The 23,074-nt window shown below is 38.0% G+C and overlaps 1 protein-coding gene across 4 annotated transcripts; it reads right to left on the reverse strand.

Moving 5' to 3' along the window:
• Positions 1 to 1,499: 1,499 nt before the first annotated feature.
• On the reverse strand, positions 1,500 to 22,842 carry LOC127416962 (sialic acid-binding Ig-like lectin 7). 4 transcript variants are annotated; one of them, XM_051656614.1, is made up of 8 exons: positions 22,613 to 22,842; positions 21,094 to 21,349; positions 20,060 to 20,422; positions 14,432 to 14,740; positions 9,824 to 10,084; positions 9,403 to 9,487; positions 9,290 to 9,311; positions 1,500 to 2,897 (listed from the first exon to the last, which is right to left on the reverse strand). In XM_051656614.1, the coding sequence occupies exons 2-8, from the start codon at positions 21,131 to 21,133 to the stop codon at positions 2,751 to 2,753; spliced, it is 1,227 nt and encodes a 408-aa protein (XP_051512574.1). In that variant the 5' UTR covers positions 21,134 to 21,349; positions 22,613 to 22,842; the 3' UTR covers positions 1,500 to 2,750. The 4 variants fall into 4 exon arrangements, with proteins under 4 accessions (XP_051512574.1, XP_051512575.1, XP_051512576.1 ...); XM_051656615.1 differs by lacking the exon at positions 22,613 to 22,842 and adding an exon at positions 21,664 to 21,960; XM_051656616.1 differs by lacking the exon at positions 21,094 to 21,349.
• Between the last annotated feature and the right edge of the window lie 232 nt (positions 22,843 to 23,074).

Here is a 23,074-nt window from a genome sequence, read left to right on the forward strand (position 1 = left end):
AGTGGAGTGTTGAGATCTTTTTAGAATTTGGGTCATCATTTTGGGATTCCCAGACCTCCATTTTATAGGTATTTACAGCTGCGCCACATGCTCTGTACTGTTTTTGGGAGTAGCACACACCCCACTAAGGTGGCAGGTGCTTTGGGAGAGGTGATTGCTGCTTTTGGAAAAGGTCATGAGGCATCAGTGTATTACTCCCTGCTAATTCAGAGTCTGGGGGATGGAGCTTTAACTTCTATCAAGAGATTATTGGAGAAAGATTTGAATTTGGTATTGGAGGAAGGAGTGTGGACTAGGATTCTAAAAAATGTCAAGTCTGCATCTAGAGATGCAAGAGTTCGCCTTATGCAATTTAAGATTTTACATAGATTTTATTGACCCCCTCTAGATTATATAGGCTTGGTCTTCAAGACACACCCACCTGTTGGCGATACCAATCAGAAGTTGGAGACATAACTCATGTCTTTTGGGGGTGTATTAAGATTCAAGATTGTTGGTTGAGGGTTCAGAGTTATTTGTGTGACTCTTAAACTTAATTTACAGGTCTAATAATACATCAAATCTTAATATATAAATATCAATTCATGAAATATATATATTCCCCCTGTAAAGCATTTAATTTGGACTGAGAGATACAAGGTGTGTGAATTTATTGCATCAGAGATGTCACTTTACTCACAGCTGATTGGTTCAGTATCAGTTTGCGATCTGTAACCCAGAATAAAAATGCTCCAGAGCAGGAAAGAAAGTCTCCGCTTTCTAATGTTATAATTATTGTTTCAATGAACAGTAATGATTGCTGAAAGAGCGCTATATGTAGTGCATCCATTACCATAATTGGTCACCACAATAAGAAGCTTCAAAACAACATTTATTGTTTGAATTTGGTGATTACATTTACATGGTTTACAAGCTGAAAATTAAAATATAATTAAACACAAAACAGTCTAAAACAACATTTCTATGTAAACAGCCCACTGTGACTTCAGACACAACATGAAAAACTCGGCCCTAAATTCATTAAACATCTTACCTTTAAAAACGTTAAAAAAAAAAATTAATGCGTCTTAACTTTTTTCTTAAGAGAAAGGTGAGAATTTTCTTATGTTTTTTTGGGAATATAAAATATTCTTAACTTTTTTTCTTAAGTTAGAAATTAAGAATAAAATGGTAGTTATGAAGAAATTGCTTAAGAACGTTTCGTGAATCCGGTGTTCTGACAATCTGTGCTACCTGCTCAGGATGTGCTACCAGCAGTAAAAAACAGTGATATGTAAAGTTAAAACATGGGTAGCACATGTTGGGAGGCACAGGAGAACCTGTTGGTATGTACTACAACAGCATGAAATGTGTTAAAAACCTAGGTAGCACATCTTGTCAGGCAGATAATACCTATCAGGATGTGATACCAGCATAACTTTCAGAGTGTGATATGGCGTGAGGCTGTCCTAAGCCCTAACCCTACCCCAAACCCCAACCCCAACCCTAAAACTATGCGAATATAGCATTGGTAGCACATTCTGATAGGTAGCATATATTTACAGGACACTGGCCCTAGATTACTAGTAATTACACTAGTAATGTTATGTCTCCTTATGATGAATCGCTTGTGTTTTATTCTTCCCTTTTAACTCTTAAGTTTGAATAAAAGCATCTGCTAAATGAATAAAAGTAGCTTGAGATTGTAAATGCTAGACTGAAAAATTTGAAAATATAAATGATAGCTCCCTTATATATGGTTATAGTTGTGTTCGCCTAAAACAAAGAAACAAAAACCATTCCATTCAGCCCGAATATTTCATTGGAGTAAATGGACTTTTGAAAAACGCCTGTTAATTTGTCCAAGGTTGGGCTTTATTTCATTAACATTGTTTAGGATTTTGCTTAACACTGTTAAGAATGTTGCACAGCCATGTTTTTGTCTATGTAAAAGTGATTTTATATTTTAAACAGGTAGCCTAATGTTTTTCTGTCCCAGACCTGTTAACCTATGGGCTTTTCTTACAGTCAGGGTTCCTACGATTATAAAAGAATATGGAAATATTACGGAATTGTGATTTTCCTTCTTCCTGATGTAAGCAAAATCTTTGTGTACCGCCTTTCACAAAATGTGTAACAACCTGTTTTTATTTCCACAACAACTTAACTATGGTTGGAAGTGATGGGACAAACAAAGCCTTCTGAAAGGTGCAAAGGAGTCACTTTTTCAAAGTGCTCAAAATACTGCACATTGAGGACATCTGCTGGTCACAGACATGTAATGCAGTAAAGTTGTGCTAAATAAAACACAACATAACATGTCACACTAGAACTGAGAACTAATATTCCCAGACCTGTGTGACCTTCAATATCTTCAGAATCATTGGGTGGGTATGTACTCAAAGACTGTGGGAATAAAATCAATAACTGAGAACACCGTTTATTCTGTATTTCCTGTGTTGGATAAGACTCTATGGAGATCAAGTTTGACTCTGCGCAATACAGATTTACAGTTTTGTTTACTTTGTGTGCAAATCAAAGTCTAGTAGGAGTATCTAAACTTTTTACAGAATTTGAAATCCATTTACTCAATTTGGACTGAAAATTGTGGTCCCCACTGTCATTCTGAATGTAATTGTAGAAGAATTAGTTCTGTGTACAAAATGCTCAAGCTTATCAAAAATGTCATTACCAATATAATACCGATAGTGGATCAGTTGTTCAAGGCTGATCTTTGAAAGGACAGTGTTTAAAATGTCCCATTCCTCATTTCAACAGTTTGCATAGATGCTTTCATCGGGGTCATTCTCATCGAATGTGAACATGTCCTTTTCCCCACATGGCCTTGATTGAAGTTGCTGGGTTTCTGCTGCGCTTGCAGACACATTGGCATAAATATTCAGATTTTCATTCGTGTCCTGAAATGCATTGATAAAAGAGCTGTGAACTTTCTTGCTGTTTTAAATGGTTAAGATTATTCTAAGAAGTGTGTGAACTAACAATCCACTAGGCACAACACAACAGCATTAGCATAAAAAAAAAAATATCTGAAAACGATGACATATCATACTGTTACACTTAAAGGGATAGTTCACCCCAAAATGAAAATTCTCTCATCATTTACTCTTACATTACCCTCATGCCATTCCAGATGTGTATGACTTTCTTCTGCTGAACACAAACATTTTTAGAGAATCAGCTTTATTGTCAGGTATGCTTACACATACAAGGAATTTGTCTTGGTGACAGAAGCTTCCAGTGCACAACAATACAATACAGCAACAAGACAAGAGATAATAATAAAAAATTATTAAAAATGTAATAGAAAATAAAGTATATATAAACTAATATATTTATTTAGGCTGTCTCAATTACTTCTGTCTCTTCGTGTAATCCCAGACTGACCCGATGTTCAGTGCGGGGCTCTGTGAGGGCCATGCCATCTGTTGCAGGGCTCCCTGTTCTTCTATTCTATTCTATTTGCAAAAGGAATGTTTGGGAGTATAAAATGTATATTTCCTATTGACACACTAAAGTAGCAGATATAAATAACCATCTTAAGACAAATGTTTTTGTGAAACATCTTATGTGGCTAAGACTTTTGCACAGTAATGTGTGTATATATATATATATATATATATATATATATATATATATATATATATATATATATATATATATGCATATACACATATGTATGTATATATATATATATATATATATGTATGTATGTATGTATGTATATATATATATATATATATATATATATATGTATGTTTATTACTTATTTGTTTGTTAAATTACTGATCGACTCGAATTTGGGATTTTCCTTAGTTGTCAGTTATAATCATCAAAATTAAAAGAAACATTTGAAATATATCAGTCTGTGTGTAATGAATGAATATAATATACAAGTTTCACTTTTTGAATGGAATTAGTGAAATAAATCAACTTTTTGATGATATTCTAATTATATGACCAGCACCTGTATATGTGTATGTATGTGTGTGTGTATATATATATATATATATACAAAGAAAAACCCACAGGTAACCTCAGGAGAAATACAGGCTGCTCTGGAAAAAGACTGTGTGGTTGTTTCAAGGAGCACAATACTTGTTGACCCCTCTTCAAACATAGCACTTATGGTTGTGACCATAAAGCTCTATTTTTGGTCTCGTCACTCCAAATTACAGTGTGCCAGAAGCTATGAGGTGTGTCAAGGTGGGCATATTGTAACCAGGCTTTTTTGTGGCATTGGCTTCTTTCTGGTAACTCGACCATGCAGCTCATTTTTGTTCAAGTATTGTCGTATTGTGCTCCTTGAAACAACCACACCGTCCTTTTCCAGAGCAACCTGTATTTATCCTGAGGTTACCTGTGGGTTTTTCTTTGTATGCCGAACAATTCTTCTGGAAGTTGTGGCTGAAATCTTTCTTGGTCTCCCTGACCTTGGCTTGGTATCAAGAGATCCCTGAATTTTCCACTTCTTAATAAGTGATTGAACAGTACTGACTGGCTTTTTCAAGGCTTTGGATATCTTTTTATATCCTTTTCCATCTTTATAAAGTTCCATTACCTTGTGACGCAGGTCTTTTGACAGTTCTTTTCTGCTTCCCATGGCTCAGTATCTAGCCTGCTAAGTGCATCCACGTGAGAGCTAACAAACTCATTGACTATTTATACACAGACACTAATTGCAATTTAAAAAGCCACAGGCGTGGGAAATTAACCTTTAATTGCCATTTAAACCTGTGTGTGTGTCACCTTATGTGTCTGTAACAAGGCCAAACATTCAAGGGTATGTACATTTTTGATCAGGGCCATTTGGGTGATTTCTGTTACCATTATGATTTAGAAAGGAGCCAAACAACTATGTGATAATAAATGGCTTCATATGATCACTATCCTTAAATAAAAGACCAGTCATATGATCAGTCATATTTTCAAAATCAATGCCAAAATTTCACAATTTCTGCCAAGGTATGCAAACTTTTGAGCACAACTGTATATACATACACATACGTAGAGCAAATTTAAAAACAAATGTTATATACAGTACAAGGGAGTGTAGTGGCAGAAGAGACAGGATGTGTTGGATAAAAATTTAACAACGGAGTCAATGTGGGTCTCCCACTTCAGGTCCTGTGAGATGGTAGTGCCCAGGAACCTGAATGACTCCACTGCTGCCACAGTGCTGTTTAGAATGGTGAGGGGGGTCAGTGTTGGGGTGTTCCACAATCATCTCCACCATTTTGAGTGTGTTCAGTTCCAGGTTGTTTTGATTGCACCAGACAGCCAGCTGTTCAACCTCCCTTCTGTATGCAGACTCATCGTCATCTTGGATGAGGCCGATGACAGTAGTGTCATCTGCAAACTTCAGGAGCTTGACAGAGGGGTCCTTGGCGGTGCAGTCATTTGTGTACAGGGAGAAGAGTATTAGGGAGAGCACACATCCCTGGGGGGCACCAGTGCTGATTATACAGGTGCTGAAAGTGAATTTCCCCTGTCTCATAAGCTGCTGCCTGTCCGTCTGAAAGCTGGTAATTCACTGACAGATAGATGTGGGAACAGAAAGTTGGTGTAATTTAGTCTGAAGAACAGCTGGGATGATGGTGTTGAAAGCCAAACTGAAGTCCACAAAAAGGATCCTTGCATATGTCCCTGGTCTGTCCAGATGTTGCAGGATATGATGCAATCCCATATTGACTGCATCCTCCACAGACCTGTTTGCTTGATAAGCAAATTGAAGGGGATCTAGAAAGGGTCCAGTGATGTCCTTCAGGTGGGCCAACGCCAGTCTCTCAAATGATTTCATGACCACAGACGTCAGGGCGATGGGTCTGTAGTAATTAAGTCTGTAATTTTTGGTTTCTTTGGGGCAGGAATGATGATTGAGCGTTTGAAGCAGCATGGGACTTCACACTGCTCCAGTAATCTATTGAAGATCAGTGTGAAGATGGGGGCTAGCTGGTTAGCACAGGATCTAAGACACATGGGTGAAACACCATCTGGGCCCTGTGCTTTCCTTGTCTTTTGTTTTCAGAAAACACGGCACACCTCTTCTTCACAGATCTTAAGTGCAGGTTGAGTAGCAGGAGGGGGTAGGAGGGGGTTGCAGGAGGTGTTGGTGTTTGTGTGTAGCGAAGGTCAGAGCAGGTGTGGGGTGTGAGATTGTGCCTTTCAAATCTATAGTAGAACACATTCAAGTTATCAGCCAGTTGTTGGTTCCCTACAGTGTTGGGGGAAGGTCTCTTGAAGTTAGTAATGTCTTTCAGGCTGCTCTGCACTGATGCAGGGTCATTAGCTGAAAACTTGTCTTTCAGCTTCTCAGAGTATCTTCTTTTAGCCACTCTGATTTCCTTATTCAGTGTGTACCTGGCCTGATTGTACAATAGTTTATTCCAGCTTCTGTAAGCATCCTCTTTGGCCTGATGAAGCTGCCTGTAAACCATGGATTGTTGCTGTTGAACATTAAGTCCTAGTAGGAATGTATATATCCTTACAAAAACTGATATATGATGTAACAGTATCTGTGACCTCGTCCAGATTGGTGTCTGCATCCTCAAAAACACTCCAATCAGTGCAGTCAAAGCAGGCTTGCAGTTCCAGCTCTACTTTAGTGGTCCATCTCTTTACAGTATTTACTACAGGCTTAGCAGATTTTAGTTTCTGTCTATAGGTTGGAAGAAGATGAACCAGACAGTGATCAGATAGTTCCAAAGCTGCTCTAGGGACAGAGCGATACGCATCCTTTATTGTTGTGTAGCAATGATCCAGTATATTTCTGTCTCTGGTTGGGCAAGTAATGTTTGTTTTGTTAAAATCCCCAAGAATTGTAATAACTGAGTCCGGGTATTGTTGTTCCGTGTCTGTGATTTGATCAGCCAGCTGTTGCAGCGCGGCGCTCACGCACGCATGTGGCGGGGTATAAACACTCACCAGAATAAACGAATAAAACTCCCGCAGCGAGTAGAAAGGTTTACAGTTAATAAAGAGCACTTCCAAAATAAGACGGCACATCTTCTTTAACGTTGTTACATCTGTACACCAACCTTCACTGGTGTAAAGCATGTTCCACCTCCTCTCGTTTTCCCCGTTAATTCTGTGATGCGATCCGCTCTAAATTGCTGGAAGCCCGGCAAATGTTATGTGCTGTCCAGAATGGATTCACTCAGCCAGGTTTCTGTGAAGCACAAGGCAGCAGAGGTTGAAAAGTCCTTGTTTGTACGGGTGAGATGTAGTTCGTCCGTTTTGTTAGGGAGCGGAGATTCGCTAGATGAATGCTTGGCAGGGCTGTTCAAAATCTGTGCCGACGGAGTTTGACTAGCGCGCCTGCTCGTCTCCCTCGCCTGCGTCTCTTAAATAGCACAGCTGCGCCTCCAACTAAAATGTCCAGCAAAGCATCCGAATAGACAAAAACCAGGAAAAGATTGTCTGGTATATGCTGCCGAATGTTCAGCAGTTCGTCCCTGTTAAAACTGATTGGAAAATGTTTACCAAACACAGGACAAACAAACCAAAACTACAAAAGAATTGGAGCGCTCTACAGCGAGGCGGTCATCCATGGTGCCATCTTGAAGTTTTAGAAGAATATCTCAGCTCTGTTGGTCCATACAATTAAGTGAATCATGACCAGGACTCTAAAGCCCCAAAAGCACACAAAGAAAGCATAAAAGTAATCCAAATGACTCCAGTGTTTAAATCCATATCTTCAGAAACAATATGATAAGTGTGGGTGACACAGATAAATATTTGTCCTTTTTTACTATAGATCTCCACTTTCAGATTCTTCTTTTGTTTTTGGCGATTCACATTCTTTGTGCATATTGCCCCCTACTGGGCATTGAGGAGAATTTTTAGTAAAAAGGACTTATATATTGATCAGTTTCTTACCCACACCTATCATATTGCTTCTGAAGGCATGGATTTAAAGGGATAGTGCACGCAAAAATGAAAATTCTCTCATTATTTACTCACCCTCATGATATCCCAGATGTGTATGACATTCTTTATTCACCAGAACACATTTGAAAAAAAATATCTTAGCTCAGTAGGTCCTTAAAATGCAAGTGGATATTGATTTCTTTTTTGAAGCTCCAAAAATCACAGGCAGTCAGCATAAACGTCATCCATACAACTCCAGTAGTTAATGTTTTCTAAAGCAATACGATCACTTTTGGTGCGAAAAAATATCAACAATATCAAGTACTTTTTACTATAATCAAAAGCTTCTGGTAAGATTCATGAAAGGGTGGAGTTCAAGCCGTCTCTCATATGACGTATTCACGTTGCCATGATGCAGAGGTAATCTCATGATCTCCACTTGGTTGAGACATCCAGGGTAAGCACACATATGAAGCATTTTGAAAAAAAAACAACTGATAAATACAGATCTAAACCAAAACCAACAAAGCTACAGTACGGCGTTCCTCCTCACTTGTAAACAGTGCTGCTCTTCCGGCTGTGACGCATGTGTCTCAGTTCTCATGTGTTTCAAATGCCAATGCAATTACGTCACACGCACATGCTGCTTCAGACCGGAAGCATGATTTAGAGTTAAAAAAGTTTTATACTGACTCTCTGTGATTTTTGGAGCTTCAAAAGAGAAATTACCATCCACTTGCATTTTAAGGAACTACTGAGCTGAGATAGAAAGTCATATATACATCTGGTATATCATGAGGGTGAGTAAATAATGAGAGAATTTTCATTTTTGGGCAAACTATCCCTTTAACCACTTGATTAATTTTATGCTGCCTTCATGTGCTTTTTAGACCTTCAATTTTGTTTTGTATACATTCACTTGTATGGACCTACAGAGCTGAGATATTCTTCTAAAAATCTTTGTGTTCAGCAGAAGAGAGTCATAAACATCTTGGATGAGTAAATGATGAGATTATTTTCATTTTTGGGTTAACTATTCCTGTAAGTGACCACACAATAGCATTAGCCCGCAAAACAGGGTGCTGTAGGTTAATGTTGTGTTGCTAATTTTAATGTTTTTTAATTTTTAGAAATGCGCTTAAAAATGTGAAACATTTGTATGGAAACCCAGCTAGTTTTACTTGTTTCACAAAGTGCAAAGGGGGCATTTCTTATATAGCAGGAAAGACCCAGCAGGAAATATGGACCATTTAATTGTATCACTCAGAGAGAAGGTTTTCATCATGAAAAACTAAAATTATAAAATTATCAGTGGACCTCAAAAAAATGAAATAAAAAATATGACCCCTTTCATAGCAATGGAGAAATAAAGTTGATCCAAATGACTTCGTGAAGGATTTACCATGGCAGAAAAGATACTTACATGTATATTTGATCCTTTGCACCTGCATATACCAAAATAAAAAATATTCTCATTTATTTCAAACAATCAATCAAATATTTTTATATCTTATAAATAATTTTGTGAAACCCTACCTTCTATAAATCAGGTAAAGGATGACTGCAAACATAAGCAACAAGAGCGCTGCCAAAATTGGGAGCAATGCAATGAAGTATATGCCTGCAAAAACCAGAGAGCATAGTAAACATAGCAAAACGTTTTGTTGCTTATTGCAAAGAGAAGTGTGATAATGCTGCAATTTGGGCAGATATGGGTTGCATTTTTTGGATGGGTTTTGAACAACTTGAGGGTAAGTAAATGATGACAAGAGTTTTCATTTTTGGGCAAACTAACCCTTGAAGCTTACTTTGGTGAGACAAGTCATTGAATTTGGAGTTGTTTTGTCAGACCAAGTTGCAGATATGGCAACACTGCTTGAAATGCCTCAACACAGACTACTCCGGTAAAATAAGGATGTGAAATTTCAGTCTCAAGCAGAGAATTTGTCAAACTGACCTGGCAAATCGATCAGTAGCTTTGTGGAGTTCATTCCTCCCAGTAGATTCTGCGCCTCACAAATGTATTCTCCACTATTCTCATGGGTCGCAGTGAAGGAAATGACTTGTGCAGTAATGCCCAGTTCTTCCTCTTTACCTGCCCATTGCCTGAACCACCTGTGGGATGCTGGAGGGTTGGCATTACTTAAACACATGAGGGTCAAATTATTGCCAAGCCTGACCCAACCCGTTAGAGAGATCCAAGTTTTCTTGGGAGGATCTGTGATGATCAGAAGAAACAGAGGGTGTTTTTCAGATACGCCTTTTCCAACAAAATAGTGCTGGTTCTTGAGCCAAAGCTGGTGCTGGACCAGAGGATCTGTGAACCTCTCTCAGAAATGGCCTGTGTTTTTACTGACGTGGGAGCCAAATGATGATCTGACACCCAGGGTTGGGAGGGTTACTTTTGAAATGTATTCCACTACAGATTACAGAATACATGCTGTAAAATGTAATTGATGTAATTTGTAACATATTCTGTTAGATTACTCAAGGTCAGTAATGTATTCTAAATACTTTGGATTACTTCTTCAGCACTGGTAGATTTTTTTACTTGACTATAAAAACTCTGCCAGTACAGTAAGACAAAATACATGTTAAAAATACATTCTTGGAAAAACCTAAATATCTTATGCAGTGTCGTTTCTAAAACAAGATAAATCAAATTGATCTTAAGGATTTTTAGATATTTTTACAGGAAAACAATACAAAAATTATCATCAAGAATACGATTTTTCCCCTAATATCAAAGGTCTTACTAGAAAAAAAAAATTATGGTCCACTGTGAATTTTCTTGATAAAAAATATGATTGTGCCTGGTAACATGTGCATGTAAAATGGCTAGAAACAGCATTTTAGCTTAGCGTAAAGCTGACCATTTACACAAGGTTTATTTCTATTTCTTCTGCTCCAAACTTACTTCAAACTTACTTCTCTGTCTGCTCGTATGAATGTAACACATCATAAGAAAGTGTTTCACCGCTGTTCAAATGCACTTTGGATCGCATCATTTATATGTATAAATGTTTTCCATCTGAAAGGACTAAATATTAAATGAAACAAATGACAATAAAATGCAAAGTAATCTCTTCAGTAATCAAAATACTTTTTGAATGTAACTGTATTCTAATTACCAATGATTTAAATTGTAACTGTAGTGGAATACAGTTACTTATATTTTGAATTTTAAAAACGTAATCCTGTTACATGTATTCCATTACTCCCCAACCCTACTGACACTGATACTACACAACCTGCCCACAAAGAAACATAGAACATCACTGTGTTTGTTAATAGTGTTACAAGGATCAAGAGTAATTTGATTCACAGCTTTATGCCACCACAATCTGCTTTTGATGCACCGTTCAGAATTTCTTAATTCTTCAGGAGAGGCTGGAGCCTCTGTGCAATTCAACAGTGTGCATAGACCGACTGATCAAACTGAATTTTGCAACAATAGATCAAAAGTTCTGCTGCTGAAATTCGTCTGTTCTCACCAAAATGGGAACCACTGCCCTCAGTGGCCGAAAGCAGGAAGTGTTGTTGACCAGTTTGAAATGTCTACAGGTTGGCACCAAAAGCTACTTTTAGTTCTAAATGATGTAATACAGTAAACAGGAATTCATATTTATTAACTCTACCGCCTAACCCAAATTAGGGATGGGCACGAGTACTCGGGTACTCAGAGTGGCAGCCAAGATCAATCATGAAAACGATGATCGATGGTGATCACGCATGATGTGACTTTTCACTTAATTCGAAATTCAGTGACAATTACCTGACATCTAAATATAAACGTGTCAAAGAGGGAGCTTATTTTTAATGTTGAGATTGATTACATTGTGATTTTGAGGGGAACATTGATTGTCAGAGACATCTCATAGCAACGAAACTGATATACGACAAAGCAATGCTATCGGTACGATAATCAAAAGAGTGTAATTAACTGTGTTTTGAACACCTGTCTTTGCAAAACATTTGCTAAACACATTTTAATATCATTTAATGTAAGAACTTTGATTTCTAAATGGATATTATTCAGTAAAAGTGAATGTTTGTCACTGACTGTAAACTGCCCTGGGTGGGGACATGTCAGCGTGAAGTAACACACACCTGCATCTCGATGAAATTGAAGATTTTGAAGATTTCCACACAAGTTTCCAAGTTAGAAGTGCACTTTCCCCAGATGAAATGTGGAAATTCAGGCTCTCCGAGTTGAATGGAATGCTTCATGAATCATCACAGCAACAATACGGAGCACTGTGGCTTTCCCACAGGAGCGAACACTTGGAGACACACACACCAGGCGTGTGTGGCAAAGGACTCAACGCATATACAGTAGGCGTGTGTTTCGAACAGCTAGACAGAGCTCAACTAAATGGAACAGAATGTGGCGTCTTCAAAACTGAAAGCGATTTGAAAATAGTCGGTTCAGACAGTCACTAAAAAAACTGGTGCGCTCTTACTAAGAATACTACGGTAACCTGAAGGAAGAACAGACATACGCACGTTGTATCCATTCTTTCATTGAGTTGGGCAGCGAATCTTCACATAATGACAAAATATGATGCATTATATTTTGATTATGCAATCTTTTGTACATTTTGTAACAGATTATTTTATAACAGCCTATAAAAATGAATAGACGATACACTGGAACAACAAGAGGCAATTCAGCAGCCAAAGACGTTTGTCAGACATGTTATTATATATACAGTTACGTACATGTTATTGTCCCTCAAGTACTCGACAAGTACTCCATTAATTAGTCAGAGTACTCAAGTAGACAAAATGACCAAAATGCCCATCCCTAACCCAAACCCTTAACATCAGTGGAGTAAGAATAAAATTTTAGAGCGACAAATAGTGCATGAGAGTTCATGGCAAATTCGGCACTGATGCAAATGTGCTTTGTGGCAAACTTGCGGATTGTCCATTGTTGCCAAAGGTTTGCTGTAAGTTTACCACTAGTGGTGAAGAGTTGCAAACATATGGCAAACATTTGCGGTGAATCACAAGCTCATTTGCAGCAAATATGTGGCAAGTTTGCGGCTAGTTTAGATTTTTTTGGATGCTGTCTCAGATCTGGCTATATTCACACATGCAGAAAAAAATAGAATTTTTTTGGATGCTGTCACTCAAATCCGTTTAGGTTTTTGTAATCTGAACAGGACAATAACACATTTTTATAAGCCTCATCCAACCACATTCGTAGGTGGTTTGGAATCCTATTAAAATCAGATTTTTCTTAATGCATCTCAGTCTGAACGGTCAGATCGGATTTCATGCGGTTTTTTTCGTCATTTGCTGTGCACGACGGTTGTTATACGTCAGGTTTTGCGACGAGAAAACATACTGCACTCCAAACGGCATTATTAATGCCTTCACAGGGCACTTCGAATTTAATACAATAATGATGGCCACGCAGTAGGATCATTACAAACAGAATTTTCAATAATAATGACTTCAAAAGTGAGTTCAGCCTGTATTACACATTTCAGCCCTTCAAAACACTCACAGTGGAAGGTAAAGTCTTTAGAGAACAGGGCATAGAGATCATCGCTTCTGAATGAAACACCCATATGTCATTTATATGTTACAGGGCACGCAAAGCACTTAAAACCTCTTATAATAACAGATATTGTCTTAACTTACCCAAATATATGAGCTAAGGTACAGTAACCCATACCGGTTGTGAGAAACCACAACACGATAAAGTATCGAATGTCATTTGGGACACTTGAGCATTTTATCATAGGACGCAGGTCCTCGTCTCATCGTCCGAAATTTTTATGCTTTAAAACAGGACACAAAGCCTTCAATAAGGGATGTTTCGCTCTCTGTTAAAATACAGGACCCCAAGATAAAAGGCATCCCATAACCTCATGCATGGTGAATATACGCAAGTTTGCTGCATTATCATACCAAACGACTGTAGTCTGAACAGAAAAAAATCTGATCTTGCCACATATAACTTGCAGTTTGAACAGTCACTCAAAAAAATCTGATTTGAGGAAAAATCTTATTTTTCCTGCAGTGTGAACAAAGCCAGAGATTACCGCTTGTCAGTAATCCAGGAAATGGGGGCGGCACTTGTCAGTAATGTGACAGAATGGGATTGATTTCAGGGTACATGAACATTCGGAAGCAGCATGTTGATTTCCCATGTGATCCTGTTGACAGGAATGGAATGTTCATCAACTTGACTCGTATGGCCGAATCGAATGTTTAGTGTAAATTACTTTAAGGAGATGAATGTCAGTGATCTAGTTTTGTTTTATGTTAATCAGTCTTCCCAGACTGAGTTGTTGTTTTGAAAACTTTTTTTGGTGTGGACACTTTCCTGCCCCCAGCCTCTGACGTTAGTGGCTCTTGGTTCAAGACCATCAGGTTTTAGTGGCTCGTGCAGAGCCAATTTTATTGGCCTAGTGGCCCAGGTCTGCCTTTTCTTTGGTGAAAATAACCATAATGGTTCCAGATCGGACCAACACCCCGTCGGTAGAAAAGGGACAATTAAGACTACAAGAATGAGAAGTTTGATGCAAAACTTGTTGGGTTAATAACTCACATTGCACATGGAGGATGATGGTCTTGCGGCTGAGCAGTGGTTTGTCCTCTCTGTGTAGAGGATTAATGGAAACACAGCTCACTTTCAGCTCATGATGGTGAAATGAGGGGACAAATTGCAAAATGTCAAAAAGACTCAAAGTCCCATCAGCATTCAGCCGTGTTTCCCGTGTTATGTTACCACCTAATGCAGGAACCCAAGTTACATTTGGAGAGTGACTGGGGCAAGGAGCTGGAACAGTGCAGGTCAGATTCACCTGCTCACCTTCCTTGAGTACTGGCACCATCACAGTCGGCTCAGGCATGGAAACTTTTGGAAAAATGAGAGGAGAACTAAGTAAAATGCCATTTATTTGTAGAAACATTAGTGTGAAAATAAGCATTTACTATTTAATAAGTAGTCTCACATTTGCTCATCAGCATAAATTCTGGTCCACTTTGCAGATTTTTCTGATCAAGAAGTGCTCATTTGAAAGTTGTTTAGGGCCGATTTAGATAGCTTTTTTTTTGTGGACTGTGGCTACTAAAATTGCCCACTTCCCACCTCAAAGCGTTCCAGTCCATCATACACCAAGGTCAAATGTACACACTACAAGATGTCACCATGACTACTGGAAAATTGTGTTTTGATGCCAATTATGCAAAAACATAAAAGTCATGAAAGCGAAATACTTGCGTTCGCTTTAACAAACAGCCAGCAAAAAGCAAATATTAAGGTATAATTTACATTATAATTAATCAAACTTTATGCCTGCTAAGATATACGTTAGTCGCCACCATCTTGAAAATGACATCAAATGATGCAGCTCACTCAGTATGTTTACATGCGCTGTTACAATCAAGCCACAGCGAGTTTTTGAGTAGTCTAGCTACAGTCTTCATTTTTCTGTCCAAGTAAACATGACACCAATAATCGAATATTTGAAGGACATCAGGTGTGGACGTGTTAAATACAGGTCTTGCGCCACCTCAGAGCATGCACACAACAGCGAGGCAAATTGCGGTTCCGATTAACATGTATAGTACATATTGGAGGAAATCGAGCTTCAATCTATTTGCCTAGGTCTGTTAGTCTGACTTTGCAAAAATTGGACTTGTACAATTTTAGGTGGAATAAAGCATTAATATGACATTTTAAAAAGACAAATTATTGTTTTAGTCCGACTGAATATCTAACTCAGGGGTCGGGAACCTATGGCTCGCAAGCCACAAGTGGCTCTTTGTTAAAAATCAAGTGGCTCGCCTAGTGTCACACCATTCACCAACACATGATTGTTTAAAACTTTCTAGAGAGAATTTTTTCTGCAGAAAGTGTGGGTGCAATTGCAATGCTTTAAGTCAATGACACTGTTTTGATTTCCTTTCTTCTGAATTTGTCGTAAAGCCAACTCCTGATGAACAAGGTTTGAAATGAACACCCGCCAAATGTGGATTTTTCATGCAGAGTATACCAGCCACTGTGGAGGGCGACCTGTAAGACTTTTCAGAGTGATATGACAAGAAATTAGACACAAAGATGCACGTTTGACGAAACATGTGTGATTATATTTTGAAGAACAGACGAAGGAAAAGCCACCGATGCATGTCTGATTTGATATACACTACAGGTCAAAAGTTTTGAAACACTTGACTGAAATGTTTCTCATGATCTTAAAAATCTTTTGATCTGAAGGCGTATGCTTAAATGTTTGAAATTAGTTTTGTAGATAAACATATAATTGTGCCACCATATTAATTTATTTCATTATAAAACTAAAATGTAATAATAATAAAAAAAATAAAAAAAACACATTTTGAAATTGATGACTTGGACCAAATAATAAAGAAAAGCAGCCAATAAGTGCCCAGCATATAGATGGGAACTCCTTCAATACTGTTTAAAAAAGCATCCCAGGGTGATACCTCAAGAAGTTGGTTGAGAAAATGTCAAGAGTACATGTCTGCAAATTCTAGGCAAAGGGTGACTACTTTGAAGATGCTAAAATATAACACAGTTTTGATTTATTTTGGATTTTGTTTAGTCACAACATAATTCCCATAGTTCCATTTATGTTATTCCATAGTTTTGATGACTTTACTATTATTCTAAATGTGAAAAAAAAAAAATAAATAAATAAATATATATATATATACACTATATTGCCAAAAGTATTGGCTCATCTGCCTTTAGACGCATATGAACTTAAGTGACATCCCATTCCTAATCCATAGGGTTTAATATGACGTCGGCCCACCCTTTGCAGCTATAACAGCTTCAACTCTTCTGGGAAGGCTTTCCACAAGGTTTAGTAGTGTGTTTACGGGAATTTTTGACCATTCTTCCAGAAGCGCATTTGTGAGGTCAGACACTGATGTTGGTTGAGAAGGCCTGGCTCGCAGTCTTCGCCCTAATTCATCCCAAAGGTGCTCTATCGGGTTGAGGTCAGGACTCTGTGCAGGCCAGTCAAGTTCTTCCACACCAAACTCGCTCATCCATGTCTTTATGGACCTTGCTTTGTGCACTGGTGCGCAGTCATGTTGGAACAGGAAGGGGCCATCCCCAAACTGTTCCCACAAAGTTGGGAGCATGGAATTGTCCAAAATCTCTTGGTATGCTGAAGCATTCAGAGTTCCTTTCACTGGAACTAAGGGGCCAAGCCCAGCTCCTGAAAAACAACCCCACACCATAATCCCCCACCACCAAACTTCACAGTTGGCACAATGCAGTCAGACAAGTACCGTTCTCCTGGCAACTGCCAAACCCAGACTCGTCCATCAGATTGCCAGAAAAAGAAGCGTGATTCGTCACTCCAGAGAATGCGTCTCCACTGCTCTAGAGTCCAGTGGTGGCATGCTTTACACCACTGCATCCGACGCTTTGCATTGCACTTGGTGATGTATGGCTTGGATGCAGCTGCTCGGCCATAGAAACCCATTCCATGAAGCTCTCTACGCACTGTTCTTGAGCTAATCTGAAGGCCACATGAACTTTGGAGGTCTGTAGCGATTGACTCTGCAGAAAGTTGGCGACCTCTGCGCACTATGCGCCTCAGCATCCGCTGACCCCGCTCTGTCATTTTACGTGGCCTACCACTTCGTGGCTGAGTTGCTGTCATTCCCAATCGCTTCCACTTTGTTATAATACCACTGACAGTTGACTGTGGAATATTTAGTAGTGAGGAAATTTCACGACTGGACTTGTTGCACAGGTGGCATCCTATCACAGTACCACGCTGGAATTCACTGAGCTCCTGAGAGCGGCCCATTCTTTCACAAATGTTTGTAGAAGCAGTCTGCATGCCTAGGTGCTTCATTTTATACACCTGTGGCCATGGAAGTGATTGGAACACCTGAATTCAATTATTTGGATGGGTGAGCGAATACTTTTGGCAATATAGTGTATATATATATATATATATATATATATATATATATATATATATATATATATATATATATATATAAAATAAAGAATGAGTAAGTGTTTCAAAACTTTTGACCGGTAGTGTATGTGCACAGTGAGCTCTGCTGTTCAATGAGTGAAATGAAAGTGCTTCTCCAAGACATAAACATGCATGAGTTCTGGGCCTCATTTGCCAATAACTATTGATCTTAGCTGTTAAGAGCATTTTCGATGAGCGATTTTATGAACGTTCATTATTTTTTTTATATGCGCCCAGGGTGTGAAATAGCACCCGCCACACTCCAAATGAGACGAGGCCCAATCCAGTTCGCAAGCTCCTCCTCCAAATGCAGGTATTTCATGCACGAGTAATTTTGCTCATCTACCCGCAACAGGCGGGTGATCTGTAAGATGTCTCGGAGTGATTCGCTGTTTGTTCAGAGACTTGCAGCGGGACCCTGTCTCATGGAACAAGCTCATGTAAAGAGTTATCACTCCTTTTTCTTTGTTTCATTCGACTGAAGACTGTTTGCAAGAATAATGTAGTCTATGAGAATGCTGCAAATGATCTCTGATCATCTTGTGAGGTGCTGTGAGTTTAGTTTGCTTTATTTCCATGGAGCAGTTCACTCTTACACATTGTGAACGCAACTCTGCAGGTTCAGTAATGTATACAGGTATCTTTGTATTAAAGAAACAAAGACGAAGGTGATTAAATCATAAAGTAATAAACTGAGTTCTATTTTCTTTTCTTTAGGCAGCATTAACTGTATTACCAAAACGCAATACAAATACATTTGATAAGAACACACATTTGGCAGCATTTTTTGGGAACACAAGGGAATTTATTAGGCTTATTTATTATGATTATTATTATAATTATCTTTACATTTATAATTGTTCTTAATTTGTAGGCTATTAGTAATTTTTCACCTGGTGTCGATGATGGATGCTTGCATGATAGCAAATGGATCGTTTGAGACAGTAAATGTTTGGATTTGGGGAGGTGGTTATATAAAATATTTTTTAATCACTTCATTATTTTATTGCTATTTTCGTTTAAGAGCAATTTGAATATGAAAATATTCACCGACCCTTGGCAGGGGGTTGTCGATATAATCGGATATCGTGATATTTTAAAGGCGATTATTATTAAAATATTTTTTACATATTGCCCAGACCAAAAGGGATGTTAAATATTTCACGAACAATTGTAAAATTAAGTAATTTTACAAAGACTCGCACAAACATGTGTAATCAATTCCATATTGCAACATATTACCTATTAATTTTTGCAGATTTGTTTGTTTTAATATAAAAATTTTATTTTATGAAAATAATAAATTATTAGTTTGTGCTATGGCACTTTAAAAAAAAAAAAATGCATCAACCAAAAATTTAAGAAATTGGCTCCTTAGTGAAAAAAGGTTCCTGACCCCTGATCTAACTTTTAACGTGCATGTAAACTTACATGAAGATCTGTTAGTCTAACTTTGCAAAAATCTGACTAATATATTTGATTTCAGTGAGACTAAAGCATTTAAATTACTTTTTAAAGACAGATTATTGTTTTGGTCTGAACGACATTAAACTTTTATAGTGCATGTACTATAAACATACTGACTGAGGTTGGGGTTGATCAATCTGCCCCAACTTTGGGGCCTGGGTAGCTCAGTGGTAAAATACGCTGGCTACCACCCCTGGAGTTCGCTAGTTCGAATCCCAGGGCGTGCTGAGTGACTCCAGCCAGGTCTCCTAAGCAACCAAATTGGCCCGGTTGCTAGGGAGGGTAGAGTCACATGGGGTAACCTCCTCGTGGTCGCTATAATGTGGTTTGTTCTTGGTGGGGCGCATGGTGAATTGAGCGTGGTTGCCGCGGTGGATGGCGTGAAGCCTCCACACGCGCTATACGTGATAAGATGCGCGGGTTGATTGTCTCAGACGCGGAGGCAACTGGGATTCGTCCTCCGCCACCCAGACTGAGGCGAATCACTATGCGACCATGAGGACTTAGAGCACATTGGGAATTGGGCATTCCAAATTGGGAGAAAAAGGAAAAAAATAAATAAATAAATAAAAAAAAAAAAAAAAAAAATCTGCCCCAACTTCACAAGTCAGATGTCCAACTTTGTGTGCCATTCCAGTGGTTAAGTTGTAGGTGGGAGAATTCTGAGTTGTCTGGAACGCACTATAAGTAACAGGTCTTTAATCTGTAGCCTGCTTATTGATCCACATTCTTTCCCTTACCTGACACAGTTATCAGTACAGCTTTTGTTTCAGTCCAAATAAAGTGTTTAGTTTGAAGCCTGAAGAAATAACGGTCTGAATGCAGGCTGTTGAGATTCCTCATGACAGAAGTGCAGTTTTTCTTTTGTAGGTCACCCACCACCTCAGTCAGAGGCTCTAGCTGACGGTGTGTGGCATTGAAATGAGCTGTATCATAGATGGTCCACAGAGATCCTCTTCTCCATGTCAGTACTGTGGAATTGTCAAGCATTTCCTCTTTCTCCTTTGGAACGGTGAATAGGCAGGGAATCATAAGGCAGAGACCGTTAGTGGTGTTCAGGGTTTGAGGGACTGACACCAAGATGTCCGAATGACACCAAGCAACTGGAAAACAAATTAGCTAATGTAATCGTTACACAAAAACTGTGGTCATTTCACAATTTTTTAAAAATCTTATAGGAATATATCACCCAAAAATGAAAAAAAAAAAAAAAAAAAAATCAGTTCTGAAAAAAATAAATAAATGTTTTTACATAGCATTAAAAAAAAAAAAACTTTTTTTAGCCTGACTGCAACCAGACTTTAAATGTGCATGTAAAACGTACATAAAGATCTGTTAAAAATTTTTTCGAACAGAGTTGTTCAATTTCAGTCGAACAAAATAATTTTGGCTTATTTAAATATTAAATAGTTTGCCAATTTTTTAAAATTCTGTTATGAAAAAAAAAAACATTGTTCGTCATACAAAGCTATCCGATAATCTCGATAGAAGACAAAATATATGGCATAGTGCACGTATGGAGCACTTTTACATTATGATACGTTTACAGTGTTTTGGATCCTTTTTGAAGCTGGAAAGCTCCAGTCCCCATTCGAAACTGCAAATAGAGCGACAACTACATCATTCAAAATTTCTCCTATTGTTCTGAACATTAGAAACACATACAGGTTTGAAATGACACGAGGGTGAGTGAATAATGACAGAATTTTTGGGTGAACTGTTCCTTCAAAGGTAATATGAATATCTGTCTTTATTAGTGTATAAAAAGAGCAACCTGATAGGGTGCTGAACACAAGAAATTCCACTGCAAGCATTCTGAGTCACCAGAGGTGATCTGTGTGTTCAGAAATGATCAGCAGCTCAGTAACACAGATTGTAGCAGACCCGCCCGAATGATGGCCGAGACTTGACTGATGATTTTAAGATGATTTATTTGAGTTTATAGGATCCTTGAAAACTCCTTTTACTTTTGTAAAATCACCTTAAACTCCTACAATTCACCGTATAACTCCAGCAAAACATCGTAAGAGCTAAATAACATAGGCAAAAAAAAAAAAACACAACACAAAAATGTACACATTAAAACTCATTTCTATCAAATAGTAAGGCTGAATCGTTACTTTGCTATTAACATACACCATACATTTTACTTTACAAAAAACCCCATACATTTTTATGTTTGATGCATGCAACAATACAAATATGATCCATTTTAAATCAATTATGAATTATCTTTCTGTTTTATAATCTTAACCTTGTATACCACGACTTTACTTGCAAAAAAGTGCATCAACATTTCACAAAGATGCTCATTTTAATTAACAATTGTTTTAAATGTACAAACCTCATGCCTTTTCGGGGGTTGCTTATAAAACTCTTAAACCTTGTAATCTTTGAAGAGATCTAATCAACGTGTGGTGCGTTTTCTCTGTTTCACTAATAAAATTAACAGCTCCTCACTCAAAGAAAAGTCCAGCTATTGTACTAGATCTAAGGCCGTGTGACTACTAAAGCTTTTTTTCCTGAGGCCAGCGTATTTTTATTTTTTTTGTTTTTTATTTTTTATTTTTTCAATTGTTTGCAATGGGAGCACCGTGCAGCGGTACAGGGTCGCTTGGCGTTATTTCTGGTCGCTGAGAGTTGAAAAATGTTCAACTTTGGGTGTAACGCAGCGCTTTCTACCCAGCCGTCCAATCACAGTGGAGGAGGGGCGGGACAAATACCACACCGACCAATCGTCACATCCTACTTGAACAATGACTGAACAACAATGGAGAAGTTTGCTGGTCTCTGAGTATTCATGTCTGTACTAGATGATATTCCCGGAATATGAAAAACAATGCTTCAGTCTTCCCTTCATCCAGAGCAAGTACTCTTCCTTGTGCCGACATTTTTACATTCAGTACTTGTTGATAACACAAACTATCTGTGAAATTAGGCACTTGCAAAACATTACTTCCACAGATATTCCGTATCATACCAAAGCGAAAAAAACGCTGCGCCTCCAAAGCGCTGCCAGCTGGGCATTTTCAGAAGAGCACCTGGCATTTTCAGCTGGCACAAAACGCTTTGGTGGACACACGGCCTAATGCAGGCAGTATCTGACCTGGCTTAAACATACAAAAATGCATAAAACAACCGCTATCAAATTATGGAATTAATAAAAGCCATTAGGTCTTTTACAGCTCTAAATGTGCAGCATTAAAAGCATCTCTCATTTTTTGCCCATTTGTCTTAATTGTAACAATTCACATTTAAATGATTTGCAATTCAAGAGAAATGTGATAGTTTACCTTGAGTAGTTTTTCATGACACTGAACAGAAACCCAGAAAAAGATGACCAACCAACCTTTACTTCTCTGAATTCAGCACAGATGTGAAGGAACTGAATTGTATCAAAGGAAACTGCAGTTCTCACAATTAACACCCTTGACTGAGTGTCTTGACAAATGTGTCCTTTTAGTCTTCCTTAAACTTTCAAGAACAGAAATATAAGCCTGCAATGAATGACTTTTTATTTGAACACTGATAAACTGTAGTAAAGCACAAAATTAAAATTCTTGTCCGGCCACAAAACCAAAAACCTGAACTTTAAATTTAGCCTTTGTTTGGAATAATTAAAATGAAATGAATATTATAATTTTACTAAATGATTACACTTGTTCGTGTTCAAATGGCATAACTAAAATAAAATCTAGGCCCCAAAAACTATAAAAATATTATAGAAATATTGAATTGACTTATGCTCTCAGCTT

This window comes from Myxocyprinus asiaticus, chromosome 26 (genome assembly GCF_019703515.2).
Source record: "Myxocyprinus asiaticus isolate MX2 ecotype Aquarium Trade chromosome 26, UBuf_Myxa_2, whole genome shotgun sequence".
NCBI classification, from domain to species: Eukaryota; Metazoa; Chordata; class Actinopteri; order Cypriniformes; family Catostomidae; genus Myxocyprinus; species Myxocyprinus asiaticus.

Excerpts from the sequence above, each read along its gene's own strand:
- LOC127416962 (XM_051656614.1), bottom strand. The coding sequence starts at position 21,133 with ATGCTTGCAGTGGAATTTCTTGTGTTCAGCACCCTATCAG. Across the intron at positions 9,488-9,823 it reads GCTACTGATCGATTTGCCAG|GCATATACTTCATTGCATTG; the intron begins GTCAGTTTGACA and ends TGGTTTTTGCAG. Across the intron at positions 2,898-9,289 it reads GCAAAGGATCAAATATACAT|GACACGAATGAAAATCTGAA; the intron begins GTAAGTATCTTT and ends AATGCATTTCAG.